The 18,811-nt window shown below is 46.4% G+C and overlaps 1 protein-coding gene across 2 annotated transcripts in view; it reads right to left on the bottom strand.

Moving 5' to 3' along the window:
- ITPR3 (inositol 1,4,5-trisphosphate receptor type 3) overlaps positions 1–18,460 on the bottom strand; it is a 483,832-nt gene extending 465,372 nt beyond the window's left edge. For both annotated transcript variants that reach the window (XM_075335858.1, XM_075335859.1), the window contains exon 1: positions 18,183–18,460. In XM_075335858.1, the coding sequence (XP_075191973.1) occupies positions 18,183–18,271 (89 nt within the window). In that variant the 5' untranslated portion in view covers positions 18,272–18,460. The remainder of the gene's footprint in view (positions 1–18,182) is intronic.
- Positions 18,461–18,811: the final 351 nt, after the last annotated feature.

Here is an 18,811-nt window from a genome sequence, read left to right as displayed (position 1 = left end):
ATGGAGACGGTAGACGGATCTCCGTTAGTTTCTGGACCAGTTGATCGGGAAACAGTACCCCTAGAATGCGTGATGAAGCCGGGTCAGCATGAGACTCTTGTTTTCATGTTGATTTCTTCTCCTCATTTTCCGATTATTCTAGGAATTCCGTGGCTACGGTCTACAAATCCAGTCATCGATTGGGAGACTAAGGAAATATCCTTCCCACCGCAGAGTGGTCCGACCATTAGTCCAACTGTACCGGTTCCAGTAACACCGAATGCGGAGGGCACTGTACAGGTACCTGTTTTACCCCCGGTTTATCATGACTTCGCTGATATATGCGACAAAAGAAAAGCCGATCGGCTTCCCCCGCATAGACCGTATGATTGCCCCATAGACTTACTCCCAGGGGCGGAGATCCCGTTTGGGCATGTCTACCCGTTGGCGGCACCTGAGCTAGAAGCACTAAAAGAGTACATCGATGAAAGTCTAGCTAAGGGATTTATTCGCCCGTCTACCTCACCAGCAGGGGCACCCATCTTTTTCGTGAAAAAGAAAGAGGGGACTCTGAGACCCTGTATTGACTACCGGGAACTGAATAAAATAACCATCCGGAACCGATATCCGTTACCGTTGATTCCTGAGCTATTGGAGAGAGTCCAACAGGCAAAAATATTCACTAAATTGGATCTCCGTGGGGCATATAATCTACTTCGCATACGTCCGGGAGACGAGTGGAAGACCGCGTTCCGATGTCGGTATGGACATTATGAGTACCTAGTGATGCCTTTTGGACTTTGTAACGCTCCCGCGGCTTTCCAACATCTAGTTAACGATATTTTTAGGGATATAATGGACCAATTCATGGTGATTTATCTGGATGATATCCTGATCTTTTCTGATTCCCTACAGGAACACCAGGAGCACGTCAAGACCGTACTGACCCGTCTGAGGGATAACCACCTGTACATTAAACTGGAGAAATGCGAATTCCATTGCTCACAAATACAATTCTTAGGTTATGTCATCTCTCCTCAGGGACTGAACATGGAGTCTGGCAAGATACAAGCAATTCTAGACTGGCCGGAACCGGGAAACATCAAAGAGGTACAACGCTTTGTCGGTTTTGCCAACTTTTACCGACGCTTTATCCGTAACTTTTCAGAGATCGTCCGTCCCATCACTCTGTTAACCAAAAAAGGACAGAAGTTTGTGTGGTCCGCCCAGGCCCAGGAAGCTTTCAATCATCTCAAGGTATGTTTTACCTCAGCGCCAATATTAGTACATCCGAATCCCGCACTTCCCTTTATCGTGGAAGTCGACGCTTCCGACTATGCATTAGGGGCAATCCTTTCTCAAAGGACTGGGGACAAGAGTCTCTTGCATCCGTGTGCTTTCTTTTCTCGCCGGTTGTCCCCTGCAGAAAGGAACTATGACATTGCGGACAAGGAATTGTTGGCGATTATTTCAGCTTTTAAGGAATGGAGACACCACTTACAGGGAGCTGCGCAGCAAGTGATAGTACTCACAGATCATCGTAACCTGGAGTTTCTTAAATCTGCCAGGTGCCTGTCTCCACGGCAAGCCCGTTGGAGCCTATTCCTTAACCAGTTCAATTTTATCGTTACATACCGTCCAGGTTCACGTAATGGGAAAGCCGATGCCTTGTCCCGAATCCACGCCGTGGACTCCGTGCCTGGAACCCCGTCTCAGACCGTGTTATCGGATGCCAATTTCGTTGGAGTAATCCAGGACCAGGACTTGTGGAAGGACATCAAGCTGGCCTATGATGGTGACGTATTTCTTGCTGCCCCCCCGAATGATGTAACTCTGGTTCTTCGGAATGGTGTGTGGTTGAGAGAGCGACGCATTTATGTCCCGGAGGCCGTAAGACTTCGGGTTCTCAAGTTGGTTCATGACTCCGTGTTGGCCGGTCATAGGGGGGTACAGAAGACGCAGGAATTTCTGAGCCGTTTTTTCTGGTGGCCTACCTGTTTAAAGGACGTAAAGGACTATGTCCACTCATGTGTGGTTTGTGCCCGGTGCAAGGTCCCTCGTGTGGCTCCTACGGGACTCCTCCAACCGTTACCCGTTCCATCTCGCCCTTGGGGTTCTATCTCAATGGATTTTATTGTGGAGTTGCCAGTCTCAGGCGGTCACAATACCATTTTAGTGGTGGTGGATCGGTTGACAAAAGCTGCTCACTTTATTCCGTGTACCGGTCTTCCCTCAGCCGCAGAGACAGTGGATTTGGTTATCCAGAACGTATTCCGATTACATGGGGTACCAGACGAGATCATCTCTGACCGGGGCGTGCAGTTCACGTCTAGATTCTGGAAGGGGTTTTGTACGGCACTCCAGATTGATGTCTGTTTGTCTTCTGCATACCATCCTCAGACAAATGGGCAAACCGAACGGACTAACCAAACCCTGGAACAATACCTTCGATGTTATGTCAGCCATCTGCAGGACGATTGGTTGAAGATGCTTCCGTTGGCGGAGTTTTCGTATAACAACACTCAGAGCAGCTCCACTAAGGTAACGCCCTTTTTCGCTAACTTGGGTTACCATCCGAATGTTTTGCCTAGGTCACCGGTTGCGGTTTCTGTGCCTGCGGTGGAGGACAGATTGACAGAGCTACGACAAAATCTGGAGGTTCTAAAGGACACTGTGGCTACGGCTCAGGAGCGTTACAAGAGGTCGGCAGACACTCACCGGAGACCGGCACCCATGTATAAGGTAGGGGACTCTGTATGGTTATCCACCAAAAACCTGAGATTGGGTGTTCCTTCGCAGAAGCTGGGACAAAAATTCATCGGTCCGTTTAGGATCACCGGGATCGTGAGCCCTGTGGCCTGTCGGCTGCGGTTACCGCACCATCTAAAGGTACACCCGGTCTTTCATGTTTCTCTCCTCAAACCCGTTTCTCCTAATACGTTTCATGGTCGTGTCGTGCCTCCTCCTCCGCCTGTGATGGTTGACGGCGAGGAGCAGTTCGTGGTTGAGGACATTATTGACTCCCGGCTCCATCGTCGTCGGCTTCAGTATCTGGTACGTTGGCAGGGGTACGCCCCCGAGGACGATTCCTGGGAACCGGTGGGTAACATTCGGGCACCCCGGAAGATTGCTCAGTTTCATCGGCGGTACCCGGACAAGCCAGGCCCTAATCCGTCCTGAGGCCGTTTCTGGGGGGGGAGTAATGTCAGGTTTCCGGGATTTCCAGTTCTCTTTTGAAAGAGCTTGCCCTCGGTTAAGATGGAGTTTACTGTTCTGTTGCCCTACTTCCTGTCCAGCTGCTTAAAAGGCCTCTAAGCCTAGTCCAGTGCCTGAGTATACTGCTTGCTGTGTGCTCCTGCTTTGCTGCTCCTAATTCTTGATTGCCTTTGGATCCTCCTGAAAGACTACCGACACCGTCTCTGGACCGTACCCCGTTTTCTTCAAGCTGTGCCCGGACTCCGTCTGCCATCTTCGGTCAGCACTTCTGCCCGGTACCTTCCGGTTCGTAACCACTCTGGACTATCATCCCGTACGGACACTTCTGGACTTTACCACTTGCCCCTTGTGTCCCGGCTGCTGCGCATTTAGGCCTTCCGGGGTGATTGCCAGACAGTCCCTGTATAGGGGTTCGCTCTTGGTGGTCTCCCTGGGGGAGTCCGGTGCGTGGTCCCGGGAATTCCCTTCGCTCCGTTTCGGGAAGGTATTTCGTGTATTATTGTTCTACTGTGTTTGTTCCGTTGTGTACCTATCGTGGTTACCTGTTATAAACATATTTGTACCAAGAACTCGTCTCTGGTTGTCATTGCCCTAACGCTATCGAAATCCTCAGAACATACAATAGTATTACATAGGGTGATTTTCTGTTTTTGGTTTTTGCTCCTAGTGCAGAAAAATTGCAAAAAAAAAGTGCAATTGCAAGATTGTTTTGGGGGTATTTTATTCATCGTGTCACTATATGGTAAAGCTGATGTGTTGGTGTGATGCCTCAGATCTGTTTAAGTTTGTAGATACCAAACATGTATAGGTTCACTTTTATCTTAGGGGTTATGGGGCTCAGTGGTAGCTTATTTCTTGTGTGTCGAGCTGACATTTTTAACGGCACAATTTTTGCACAGATGCACCATTTTGATCACCTGTTATTACATTTTGTGCAAAATTTACGACAACCAAAAAACGTAATTTTGTCAATTGGAATTTTTTACCACTTAATACCAATTAAGATTAATTGATTTTATATTTTGATAGATCGGGCATTTCTGAATGCAGCAACATCAAATATGTGTATATTTCTATTTTTTTTGATTGTTTAATTGTCAATGGGGCGAATAGAGAGGTGATTTGAACTTTTAAGGTTTTTTTAAACTTTTTTTTACTTTTGTTGTTATTTTACTAGTCTCCCTAGGGGACCATAAGGATCAGCAGTCTGATCGCTTGTTCATTTCTGTAGATCAGAGCTGCACAGCTCTGATCAGCAGAAATTCAGCGTTCTGTTGGCTCTAACAGGAAATACATCATGATAGTGACAGGAGTCATCACATGACCCGTTGCTACCTTGGCAACCATCGGCTCCCCATTATCACGTCACGGGGCCACTGATGGCAGTGGGGAACAGCGTGCTCCCCAATGCGTCCATATAAATTGCGCTGTCACATTTTGACAGCGCAATCTCTAAGGGGTCAACAGGTGCAGGTGGATCGCGGATCCACGCTTGCCTGTTAGCTTCACATGTCTGCTGTTCAAATCAGCAGACATGTGCAGGGATCACCGTCGGCTCACCACAGCAGCCGACGGTGATTATTCTGACATGATTTAGGACGTACCAGTACATCATTGGTCATAAAGAGATTAACATTCATGCACAGGTGTGTCTCTAATTAACTCAGATGTTGCCATTAAACCAAATCAGAAGTTTCCAAAGACATGACATTATCATATGGGCAGTGCCATATTGTTTAAAGGCATAGTAGTACTATTAGTGTATGTAAACCTTTGACTTTGCAGAAAGTAAAAAAAAAAGCCTTAAACATTCTCTCTCTATTATAATTCTGGTATTTTGCAAATCTATATAATTTTGGTTCCTAATTGTCCTAAAACAGGAAAGGTTTATTTTTATTTAATGTCAGATAGTGAGAAAAACATGCATGTGTGTCTTTTTAGATAGTGTATGTAAACTTCTGGTTTCAACTGTGGCTCAGAATTGAGTATCTGGTAGATCAGCAGTAGATAACAATATAACTTTAGTGATTTTATCATTATGATAGTCTGCAGCCCAGTAAGTGATACATCTTGAATCAGGGTCTCTGTCTATACATCATGTTGCTCTCAGATGGAGTAGTAAAAATCACATAACAGATTTCCCTTTAAAATGTTAAATGGGACAATCCCTTTAATATCTCTGTAGTGTAGAATTTGAACAATGACAGTTTGTCCTGTGTGTAAATGAATCATCTATTCATGGGAACTCCAAGGAACCTCCTGTGGATTATTACTCATATGTACATACTGAAGAAATGACGGATCCAACCATGAAGCAGGTTATTAGTACAGAATACAGTGTAACCTTGGTTTAAGAGTAACTTGGTTTGAGAGCGTTTTGCAAGACAAGCAAAGCTTTTTACAAATTTGTAATTTGATTTAAGAGCAATGCTTTGCAAGAAGAGCAAATACTCACCGTGTACACGTCTGGTTCTGTCCTTTTACCGCGCTCTGACCCGCTCTGGAGGTACGTAACTTTCTGTACATGTGTACTGTATATTGTACACAGTATACCATTGTACAGTACAGCATATACTATACAGCATATCTATCAATTTGCATTTGCGGATATAGTATTGTACTTTCTTTTGGCTACCCAGTACAGCACAATACTTGTACTGTACCTGTCGAACATCCACAATTTTATTGTAAGCTAAAGTGCAGTTTAATTTGTTTATGTTTTTTACTTTACTGTAAAGTACTTTGTATTACTGTACTGTAATCATTTTATATGAGTACAGTACATTATTTTGTATTACTGTAATGAGTTTGTATAAATACAGCAAATATTTTTGAGTTGTGGAATGAATTGTCTGTGTTTCAATTATTTCCTATGGGAAAATTCGCTTTGATATAAGAATAACTTGGTTTAAGAGCACAGTCCCGGAACCAATTATGTTTGTAATCCAAGGCTCTACTGTATGTGAGATAAGCTGATGCTCAAACACAAATTAAAGACGTGGTGAATTATAGTGATTATTCTAAGAATTCCTTCCATTCTTCCATGATGGTGAAACCTGCTAAGCTTGGCTTCATTGACAAAGGAGCGTCAACCAATTTATGCAACGATGCACTTACATGACTAAAGAGCAATAAAAAACACTAGAACAAGGGTAAAGCTTGAGCCTACAGTCTTCTCAGCTATTCTATTAAATGGTTAATGGTCCTGTAGGGAATGATCATGTTTCCTGCTTTCCGGCCAGTTTATTCTGCAAATGCAGGGCCATTTATGACAGTCCGTATTCTCCGACCACCACAACCCCTAAACGTCTGTAACATCTATGAAGAAATTGGCAGTAATGTCGTCACATAGTAAGTAACGTGTACCATGCCTTCAATAGCTCACATTCGGTAGATTCTTCCATTTCTGGACCCAATGATTTAACAAATAAAAGTTGATTTCTTAAGATCAACAAAATGTCACAGCTACAAAAATGGGTTGTGCTGATCCCTATGGCAATGACTAGGATGACAGGCGAAGGAACACACAGTCCCCTGCCTCTTTCTCCCCCCTGGTCCCCCCACTTCATTTCCTCTCTTTATCTTCAAGGCACAGAGACAGAACTTTCCTTAACCCATTCAAGAAGCATCTATGGCACCACTATACAGAGAGAGATTTTCTCAACAGGCCGCGGAGAATTTACCGGCCATTCAGGTGCCAAATAAGGAGAAAAGAAGCGTAACTGAACATACCTGTCTGCTTGTAGTAAATATAGATCACAATGAAGGCATTGTACCGAACACATACAGATTAATGGGAGCTCGCACTTTACAGAATACATGGTTTATGTGCACAATCTGCTGACATTATAGTGTGGAGTGTAAAATAGCAGAAAGATACACAGATCCATCACACCAATGTTCACATGTACGTATACTATATATGTACACATACTGGTTAATGGGAGCTCGCACTTTAGAGAATACATGGCTTATGTGCACAAGGTATTAATATTACAATGTGGATTGTACAATAGCAGAAAAACGTGCAGATCCACCAGTCCAATGTTCACACGTACCTATACTATATATGTACACATACTAGTTAATGAACGCTCGCATTTTACAGAATACATGGCTTATATACACAACCCTCTGACATTACAATGTAGACTCTAGAGTGTACAATAGCAGAAAGCTGCGTAGATCCATCAGTCCGACGCTTACATGTACGTATACTATACTGTGCTTGTTTCTTTTTCAAAATACTCTGCATTAGCCTGCAACACTTTATCCCTTAGTAATAACTTGCCTAGGACATTGTGAGCATCTAATAGTCTTCAGCTAGACAAATTCTACTTTAGGCTATGTGCGCACTAGCCATTTTACCCGCGAATTTACCCGCGGTTTTGCTGCAGAAATTTCTTGAGAAAGGTTTGAAATCTTTCTGCAGACATTTCCCAGCAAAACCTATCGGAACAAAAAATAGCTGTGCGCACACTGCGGATTTTTCTCAAGAAACTTTCTTGAGAAAATGTGCATGTCCATTATTTTCCGCAAGTACCTGCGGTATACCCCCGGAATATCACTCCATTCACTGTAATGTAATCGCGAAATCCCGGGGGTATACCGCAGGTAGCAAATGATGTGCGGTATACCCCCGGTATAGCCGCGATTTACCTGCGGTAATGTACATCGCTGCCTGCGGTTTTGCAGGAAGTGATGTCATTATGACAGAAGAGGAAGCGGAGCAGAGTAAACACACACATCAGACTCCCTGGACGCCGCACAGAAGCAATTCCGTGTGACGTCTGGCGGGTGCCCGTGCAGTCTGTGTCCCGCTCCAGCCCCGCGGCTGCCTGCCCTGCAGTGTGTCAGTGTCTGCCCGCAGTGTCAGCAGCTTGTCACCCTGCAGCGCAGGCAGACACTGACACACAGCAGTGCGTGCAGCCGCGGGGATGACAGGCGCTGCTGTCAGGAGGTGAGATGAGATTATTACTTGATGTGACGATCTCCTGCCTTCTGACGTCACCGCGGTCACTGCTGTCTATGCCCATCTCGCGAGCGGCCCAAGACTGTCACTAGCGGTGACGTCACGGGCTCTCGCGATACTGCTGACAACGCGGCGGGCATAGAATGCAGTGACAGCGCTGATGGCAGGACTGCAGGAGATCATCACAGCAGGTAATGATCTCATCTATCCTCCTGACAGCAGCGCTCGTCATCCCCTGTAGTGACCTGGGCTATTGATGGTAGCTCAGGTCACTGCATTGCTCTCCCAGCCAATGGGGAACATTCTGTTCTTCATTGAATGGGACAGTGACTATGGTATTGATCGCCATGGGACCCCCCTTATTGGATTACGCCGGACGTGGAATTGATTGTTCTTTTCAATAAATTGGTGAAATAGGGAATGTGGGGAGTGTTTTTTCAAATAAAACTTTTTTTGTTGTCTATTTTTTTATTTCTTATTGACTGGGTTGGTGATGTCGGGTATCTGATAGACGCGTGACATCACGAACCCCAGGGCTTGATGCCAGGTGACATTACACATCTGGCATCAACCCCATATATTACCTCGTTTGCCAACGCATCAGGGCAATGGAATGAGTTGGGGCGAAGCGCCAGGATTGGCACGTCTAATGGATGCGCCACTTCTGGGGCGGCTGCGGCCTGCTATTTTTAGACTGGGGAGTGTCCAATAACAGTGGACCTCCCTAGTCTGAGAATATCAGACCACAGCTGTCCGCTTTACCTTGGCTGGTGATCCAATTTTGGGGGGACCCCACGTTTTTTGTTTTAAATTATTTATTTAATATAAAATATTAGCGTGGGGTGCCCTCTGTTTTGGATTACCAGCCATGGTGAAGCTGCCAGCTGTGGTCTGCAGGCTGCAGCCATCTGCTTTACCCTAGCTGGCTACAAAAGATGGGGGGACCTCACGTGTTTTTTTTTTTAATTATTTATTTATTTTATGGCTAAATACAAGGCTAGGCACCCTTTAGTGCCACATGAAAGTCACTAAAGGGTGCCAGGTTAGAATATGCAGGGGGGTGGGACATTATATAGGTCTTTCTCATCTATCTATCTATTATCTATCTATCTATTCATCTAGCCATCTTTCCCTCTATCCATTATCTGTCTATCGATTATCTATCTATTATCTATATTATTTATTGCAGTAGTTACAGCATAAAAAAACCGCAGGGACCAACCCACGGTAAAACCGCGGTAAATCCGCGGCAAAAACGCATGCGTTTTTCCCGCGGATTTGGTGAGTTTTTTTACCGCAGGTGCGGTAATCTTCAACTCCCAGAAGTTTCTCAAGAAATTTTCTTGAGAAAAATCACTTTTCTAGTGCGCACATAGCCTGCTGTAAAATCTGCTGTAGAGTATATACAGCTGTGCAGTATTATCTAGAAAAGACCTGCAAGACCTGTATTTATAGGGTCTTAAAAGCCTAAGGCTGGAATTAGATATAATATAACCCAAGGCAAATGACCCTTAAAGGGACTTTGTCAGCATAGAATGACTGTTCAAACCAAATACAGGCGCTTGGTGCATTATAGTGGGGTTAATCATTTAAAGGGAATCTGTCAGGTCTCCTCTGCCTTCCAACAATGTAGTATTCACATGTGTATGCCAAAATTCCCTGCCTACCCAGACCCATACAATGCTATATACTAAAATCAATGTGGAAAAAAAGCATTTATGAAGTGCGCTGTTCCTCTGCTAATTAGGGCCTGGTCAAAGGGGCATGGTTTTCCCAGGTTATTTGGCCCTCTTTACATGTTATCACACACCGGTGGGCATGGTAACATGATTTCCATAAGCCGGCGTCACCGCAGCACCTGGAAATCTTGCACATGCGCACTGCGCATGATCGGAAGTGCAGAAGCTTTTTATTTGATCATGCACAGTGCACCTCTCTGAAGCCAAGACGCGTACACCCGGCTTCAGAGGCTCAATGACACTGCCAAAATGAGCCACGCACATGCTCAAGATTTCAAGGAGCTGCAGTGATGCCGGGTTATGAAAACCATTTTCTTACACCCATGGAAAGAGGGCCAACTAGTCTGGGGAAATAATGCCCCTCCACTAGCCAAGGCCCTAATTAGCATAGGAACAGCGCACTTTATAAATGCTTTTTTTAACATTGATTTAGTCAATAACATTATACAGGGCTGGTTAGGCAGGGAATTAGGGCATTGGCGGGCAGAGGGGACCTGACAGGTTCCCACACCTTCCCACTTCCTTGCTTCCCAGCTATCTCTGTTATTCTCTGGCTCTATAAAGCTAGAGCCATCAATCACAGAAGAAGGGAGGGTGGAGATTGAGCGAAAACAAGCAGGTAGGAAGGTGTATTCAAAGGTAAGGTGTCGTGATTTTGTTATTTTTGTATTAATAATAGTGATTATGGAATCAAGTATTTTTAATACAAAATTAAACTCACTGTTTATTTAGTTTTTATTTAATTCTAGTTTTACTGAAGCACTGGGGGCTGACATCTTGGATTTGCTGTGAGTAACGACAGTTACTTCCTTTATGTCAGCCCCAAGGGAATTGACTCTGATAGTTGGACTCTGACCCATATACATAAGACAGGAGAGCTCCCTGCTGTGAACTTGAGACACCCCCTGGGCTGTCCAGATTACAACAGAGGGAGGAGATTGGCGCCATCTCTGTGGAACTCACAGCGTATGCTGTGTGCTCCACTTTCCCCCTGTCATCTGCCGGGATGGATGGGGTGAGTATCGATGCCGGGCAGTGGTGATTGCACCATAACTGATCCTGGCGTGCTGCTCCCCACTCTGCCGCTCACCCCCCCACTCTGATGGTCACCCCCACACTCTGCCCTTCACCCCCTGCACTCTGCCATTCACCCCCCACACTCTGCCATTCACCAACCAACTCCGCTCACACCCCCCTCCCCTGCTGCTCACCTGCCCCTCCTTGCGTGTGTTAACCTTGGGCTTCCGCTCCTCGTTGCTATGTAATGTGATCGCTGACAGGACAGGCTGCCGGGAGTGCAGGTCTGAGGTGAGTGTATGCGGCTGGAAGCGGTGAGCGCGGTGTGACATCTGCAGTGCAGTGCCACTCGGGCTGAAGATCACCCCTCCTCGCCGCAAGTCACCTCGGACCTCCGATCCTGGCCGGCAGCACAGTATATGGAGGTGCAAGATACAGTGAGGCATTGGGAAACAGTCAGTGGGGCATTGGGAAACAGTCAGTAAGACGTCGGGAAACAGTCAGCGGGGCATTGGGATACAGTCAGCTGGGCATTGAAATACAGTCAGCGGGACATTGGGAAACAGTCAGTAAGGCATTGGGAAACAGTCAGCGGGGCATTGGGATATAGTCAGCGAGGTATTGGGAAACAGCCAGCGGGGCATTTGGATACAGCCTGCAGGGCATTGGGATACAGCCAGCGGTGCATTAGGATAGAGTCAGTGGGGCATTGTGATACAGTCAGTGGGGCATTGGGATACAGTGCGGTGCGGGATACAGTGGAGCACTATGCAGCTGGCCTTAGTGACACTTTAGATATTAGGATCAGTTTGCGGCCACCAACAAAATGGCTCCACACTGTGATCCTAAACTTCATCTTCTCTTATCCTTTTGGAAACACCCAGATTGGAAGGGGGAGGTGACATCACATAGGAAAGTAGATTCCACCCACTTTTACTGCTGTTGTAATGTGAGCTAGTTCTACAGTAGCTCTACAGTAGGATTTTAGCAGCTGCTCCCCCTAGTGTTTAAGAGTGGAAAAAATCACACTTTTATTTTTTTTATATTTTTCTCCATTAAAAACAAATAATATTATTTAAATGCTTTATATTTTTTCAGTTATTGAAAAAATATATATTTTTTACAACACCTTCCCTTTAATGTGTGGCTCTGCCATGATGATTGACTCCGCCATAATGCATGAGCGCCTGTACTTGGGTGGAATAGTTAATAATTATAGCTTAATAGTTATCTAAGGCTATGTGCGCACTAGAAATGTGAAGTTTCTCAAGAAAATTTCTTGAGAAACTTCTGGGAGTGAAAGATTTCCGGACCTCCGGAAAAAATCCGCACCAAATCCGCATGTGGATTAGCCGCGGATTTGCAGCGGATTAGCCGCGGAATAGCCGCGAATTTGCCGCGATTTTCCCGCGGGTGGTTCCCTGCGGATTTTGCAGGCTGTACTGCCGAAATCCACAGGGTACCTGCGGAAAAGAATTGACATGCTCATTTTCTCAAGAAATTTTCTCGAGAAATTCTTCTCAAGGAAATTTCTTGAGAAAAATCCGCACAGTGCGCACAGCTATTTTTTTTCTCATAGAATTTGCTGGGAAATGTCTGCACAAAGATTGCAGACATTTCTCAAGAAATTTCCGCGGCAAATCCGCGGGTAACTCCGCGGGTAAAACGCACTAGTGCGCACAGAGCCTTAAGGCTGCTTTACACGGTACGACCGATTGTGCGATTTCACAATCGATCGTACCCGCCCCCGTCCTTTTTGCGTCACGGGCAAATCGCTGCCCGTGTCGCACAAAGTTAGTAACCCCCGTCACACATACTTACCTCTCGTGCGACCTCGCTGTGGGCGGCGAACGTCCACTTCCTGGAGTGGGAGGGACGTTCGGCGTCACAGCGACGTCACACGGCCGCCGGCCAATAGAAGCAGAGGGGCGGAGATGAGCGGGACGTAAACACCCCGCCCACCTCCTTCCTTCCACATAGAGCCGGCGGCGGCCGCGGGAGGCAGGTGAGCTGCTCATCGTTCCCGTGGTGTCACACGGAGCGGCGTGTGCTACCACGGAAACGATGGTCAACTAAATTAAACGATATTATGGAACCTAGCGAGCAGTACCCGACTCACGATTTATGAGCGATACTGCGTCGCTAGGATGTGTCACACAGGCCGGCATCGCCAGCGATGCCGGATGTGCGTCACAAAAACCGTAACCCCCGACGATCTATCGCACGATAGATTGTCTGGTGTAAAGCAGCCTTTAGACCTGCAAAGCCAGGTGAACGAATACTGGAACTACTTGGCAGAATGGCTATATGATGCATTATGAAAGTATACCACAATATCCACCTACCTAGCCTGATTGACTGCTTCCTAGTGTCCCTCCTTCCTGCTGCTGAGATCTCACCCTGATCAGCACATGCTACAACTGTTAGTCAGACTGGGTAGCTTGTGCGGAATATACTTAAGGCTACTTTACACACTGCGATATCGGTCCCGATATCGCTAGTGTGGGTACCCGCCCCCATCTGTTGCGCGACACGGGCATATCGCTGCCCGTGCCGCACAACATCGCCCAGACCCGTCACACTACTTACCTGTCCGGCGACGTCGCTGTGACCGGCGAACCGCCTCCTTTCTAAGGGGGCGGTCCGTGCGGCGTCACAGCGACGTCACTGAAACGTCACTGAACCGCCGCCCAATAGCAGCGGAGGGGCGGAGATGAGCGGGACGTAACATCCTGCCCACCTCCTTCCTTCCTCATAGCGGCCGGGAGGCAGGTAGGGAGAGCTTCCTCGCTCCTGCGGCGTCACACGCAGCGATGTGTGCTGCCGCAGGAGCGACGAACAACCTCGTTACTGCTGCAGTAACGATAATTGGGAATGGACCCCCGTGTCGCCGATTAGCGATTTTGCACGGTTTTGCAACGATGCAAAATCGCTTATCGATGTCACACGCAACGGCATCGCTAATGCGGCCGGATGTGCGTCACAAAATCCGTGACCCCAACGACTCCGCATTAGCGATGTCGTAGCGTGTAAAGCCCGCTTTAGACTCATGAGTTATTTTTTTCTATAGCTGAGCCCGCTGAGGACCAGGCCTATCTGGATGGGCAGCATGAAATTAATGAACCAATATTAAGGCATTCACATCCGTTGCTGGGACCCACATCCTCTTCTCTGGTCTGTAACCCTTCCAGTGCACCAAGTATTGAAGGGAACGACGCAGAAGATGAGAGTCAACAATTTTAGATATTTGGAACTCCAAATTACCATCAACCAGTTGGAGCCGGCAGCAAAGGGGGATGGCTCCGAAGGTTCCACATACTTTTTGAGCAGTGTCCTGTGGAAAACATTATGGATCCTAAGAACCTGATGTAACTTAATATGAAATGCTACTGGGTTAATGAAAGTGGTTATGTTATAGGGACCAACAACCTAGGCCCCAGCTTCCAGTAAGGGATTTTCAACTTTATTTTCCTGGTAGACAACTTGGTAGACATGGAGGTTTTTAATCCAGATAGTAGCATTTCAGGTTGGGTTCTCGTTATACAGAAATTACCTTGCCGTGGTGACCAGGCTCACATGCATTGGCCAATACATATGCTAAATATCTCTTTTTTTTTTTTTCAAATATTCCCATAGCAGTAATTTCCCTTAGTCATTGTTAGCATTTTAGTGTGCAGCCATATATATTTTGTAGTTCCTGTCACATGTGACACACCCGTGACAGCTGCTTATTGTAGTTTTGATAAAATTACTGTTTTATGAGTATGAGATTATCACTAAATAACTAGTAGACCTGCTGCCAGGTAGTCAAGCATTTTCATCGGCTCTGTATAACCCAGTCCCAACACTGATTGGCAGCTTTCTGTGTACACTGTACATGGGCAGAACACTGCCAATCAGTGATGGGGGCAGGATTATATGGAATTCAACATTCAGAAAACTGCTAGATCTGCAGTAGAAAAACATTGATTTTATCAGAATGACATAAAGCAACCCAGTAAGTGATACATTGCTGGAATCAGGGTACCTGCCGCTACAACAATCTGCTGTTAAATGTAGAAGCAAAAACCTGGTGACATTCCCTTTAATATCAGGATTCTGCAGACAGTCTCACCAATACATTAATACATAGTCACACACAATATAACATTCTTAAAGAGTAACCGCCCTTTCATGACATTTTTGAAATATAATAATGATAGCTTAGAACCGATCAAGAGGCAGAAGTTCTTCAAGTTGCTCTTCTCAGGTGAAGACAGGTCTATTGACAATGACCCCACATCACAAGCTTCTGGTGCTTCATTTTAGCAATCAGTGGGGTTCTTAGTATCCAGACATATCATTATGACTAAGGCGGGCTTTGCACGTTGCGACATCGCAAGCCGATGCTGCGATGTCGCACGCGATAGTCCCCGCCCCCGTCGCAGATACGATATCGTGTGATAGCTGGTGTAGCGAAAATTATCGCTACGCCAGCTTCACATGCACTCACCTGCCCTGCGACCATCGCTCTGTCCGGCGACCCGCCTCCTTCCTAAGGGGACGGGTCGTGCGGCGTCATAGCGACGTCACACGGCAGGCGGCCAATAGCGGCGGAGGGGCGGAGATGAGCAGGATGTAAACATCCCGCCCACCTCCTTCCTTCTGCATATCCTATGGAAGCCGCGGTGACGCCGGTAGGAGATGTTCCTCGCTCCTGCGGCCTCACACACAGCGATGTGTGCTGCCGCAGGAACGAGGAACAACATCGGACCGTCGCGTCAGCGTAATTATGGATTACGCCGACGCTGCACCGATGATACGATTACGACGATTTTGCGCTCGTTAATCGTATCATCTAGGCTTTACACACTACGATGTCGAGAGCGATGCCGGATGTGCGTCACTTTCAATGTGAACCCAACGACATCGCACCTGCGATGTCGTAGTGTGCAAAGCCCACCTAAAAGTCTTCAGAAAGTACAGTTGCAATGTAAGACACACAGGAGCAGTTATATAGTGATCCATAGTTATATGTGCATGTGTTTTATGGCACACTATCGCAGCACCGCACCCTGTAAACTCATTGTGCAGTGCTCTGTCCAAATATTGGCGAATACTCACTGTTTACTCACTGTGCGGTTGCACTGCAGAATGTTAACACCTACATACTTTTCCAAAAAAGCCGTATTCCCACTCAGTTTTTTAACCTTACAGTGCTTTATACTACTCTTACCTACAATTATAACACTTGTTAATTGTCTAAGGGAGCAAGGAATGCACAATAGGGTATTATCCAGATTAAAGGGTATCAAACAGGCCTCCAGCTGCTGCAGCTCCACAGGTTGGCAGATCCAGCGTGGTAATGCGGGTAGTGTAGAGATAGCAGTGACCTGCACTGCTGGTGGGTATCCGATCAAGGAGTTAGAATTAAAAGTAGTAGTAAGGCGGTTTATTGTCTACGCGTTTCAAAGTATTCCAACTTCTTCTTCGGAGATCATCACGTAGAGAATAAACCGCACTACTAATACTTTTGCCTGATTCTGACTCCTTGATCGGTTACACACAGCAGCGCAGGTCACCCACTATCTCCAAACTACCCACAGAGTTCCCATTATTGATAGCTTGAGCATTTTTTAGGCTAACACCTTCTCCACTTAAATAGTATTTTATAGGGGTTTTCCCACGATGAAAATCTTTCTTCCCTCCACAGGCTAATGACTGATCTCTGGAAGCCAAACTCCTGGGACCAGGCCTGACGCTCCATCTAAAGTCTAGTCTGAAGAGAACATTTGGTCACTGCACTCAGCTCTTTTTCATTCCATAGACTTTGAATGAAGCAACACTGTGTACACCCAAGGCTGCAATATTCATAAGGCTAACTAGGATGAAGTCTAAAGACCCAACAGGGACTAGGGGGTCCATCAATTTTTTTATGCTTACATACTGTTACTTTTACCTGTGCCCAAAGTCTCCAATGGTTAACTCCAATTGTTGAAGGCACTTTGCACTCTGCGCTATAACAATAAGTGCGTATATATATATTTATCACAGTGCACCAATGGAGCACTGCAGTCAGGGATGAGCACTAGTGTCATGCTACCTCATCCCTTACTGTACCTTTATTAGTCATCCCTTACTGTACCTTTATTAGTATTACAGTCTAGTTTTGACCCTTATTGCATGTGCTTTTTTCTGTTGTGACTTTGGGGCCAGCCACAACAGCTTTTATGGTTTTTATAACACTATACACTGTGGTATTATACCTTCCATGTCAAGATCCAGCTCTCAGCTCTAGAGGGGTGACAGATTGAAATGCAAGAGGTGACTCGAAATAACTGAAAAGCTTTGGGCCTGATTATGGCATAATATGGGCATGTGTGCATTCTTTGTACATGGGACTGACAGAGATTCCTGCGCACTTCACTACATCCCAGCGATCGGACCTCCAATAATTATAATAGGACATCGGTCACCCATCCTGTGGACAGGTGATCAAACTTTTAGGGCTGCTTCACACATCCCAGCGGGCTACAATGTGCAGCCAGAATGCCACATTCTCATAGGCATATATGACGGGTACAGGTCGGAGACCTATGGACAGTCTGTGCTCAAACCGACTGACCTCTAAAGCAGCCAATATGGTGAGCCAAGCCTATTAAGTACTGTCCATTACTTTGATATTGATGAGCTATTCTTCCTTGGGACTTACACAAGTATATTAATATGCACTGCATGAAATGGTTTGTAGCACGTGTCTGTCTTAGGCTATGGCTACATGGTGACGAGGTCAAGTATTTGCCTTGTGGCACATTGCATCTGATCATTGTTAATATGCCGGACACCAGCCTGCAGATCTACAAGTCACACATTCTAGGAGCCCTGCACTTATTCCCCTACGACAAGCAACAGTTGTATAAAAATCTCCTGCAGTGTCAATGGCACTGGCAGCCCAGAGTGCCAACACGCCACCAGTCTGGCCACCAGTCCGGCCACCAGTCCGGCCACCATCGGCACCTCCTCTCTGGAGCTCATCATTCAGGGCAATATTCTGAATAATAATTGACATTTTATAATGACGGGAACTTTCAGAAGTGCAGTTAGGGTTCGGCCACCATCGCTATGGGCACATGCTCGCCAAATCTGAGAAATCACACCATGTGTAAGGGGCAAATACTACTGGGATCATACTCCATGCCATGACATCACTCTCCCAAACTTTTCCTAGTGCTTTACACCCCCCACTGTCCCCCACACTGGCAGGCAGCTGGCACACTTACCCCAGGGTGCTGATGAAGCCGCATACTGTGCCCTCAGCATAGAGGGACACGATGTCCCCAATATGCAGGAAGCTGGACTTGTCACTCATGGTGGCCGGGCTCTCCGGACTGCCTGCCTGGCATTAATGAGTGTGGGCACCGGGCGTCTTCTCCCGGTCTGGGCAGGGAGCCTCCTCCTTCCCTCACTGTCTGATCTTCACCTGTACATAACCAGGAAGTTTTCATGAATGCAAATAGTGTCTAGTGCTGAGGCTCAGCCCTGCATTCTCCGCACACAGCCGGGTTAACCCTCTCATGGCCGACAGAGCATGCAGTGCCACAGAGCTGGAGTCATTGTCATTCTGGCAGCATGGAGGCGCGTTCTTCTGCACTCACTTATTGTTTTGTTTCTCTTCTTGGTTTTACACAAAACCTGACTTATTGTGTCATAAAAAGAACACATTTTCATTTAATAATACCTTGCAGTAAATAGGTAACAAATTGTCTACATTGGGCACAAATGGGTATGGGATTTTAACCCCTTCACACCCAGCCTGTTCTCACAGTCCTGACCATTCCAAACTTTAAAATTCTGACCAGTGTCACTTTACGGCTTTACGCTTCAGCGGATCCCGGTGATTCTGAGATTG

This window comes from Anomaloglossus baeobatrachus, chromosome 2 (genome assembly GCF_048569485.1).
Source record: "Anomaloglossus baeobatrachus isolate aAnoBae1 chromosome 2, aAnoBae1.hap1, whole genome shotgun sequence".
NCBI classification, from domain to species: Eukaryota; Metazoa; Chordata; class Amphibia; order Anura; family Aromobatidae; genus Anomaloglossus; species Anomaloglossus baeobatrachus.
The sequence above is the reverse complement of the archived record's forward strand: the minus strand, read 5'-3'. Positions and strand labels throughout refer to the sequence as shown.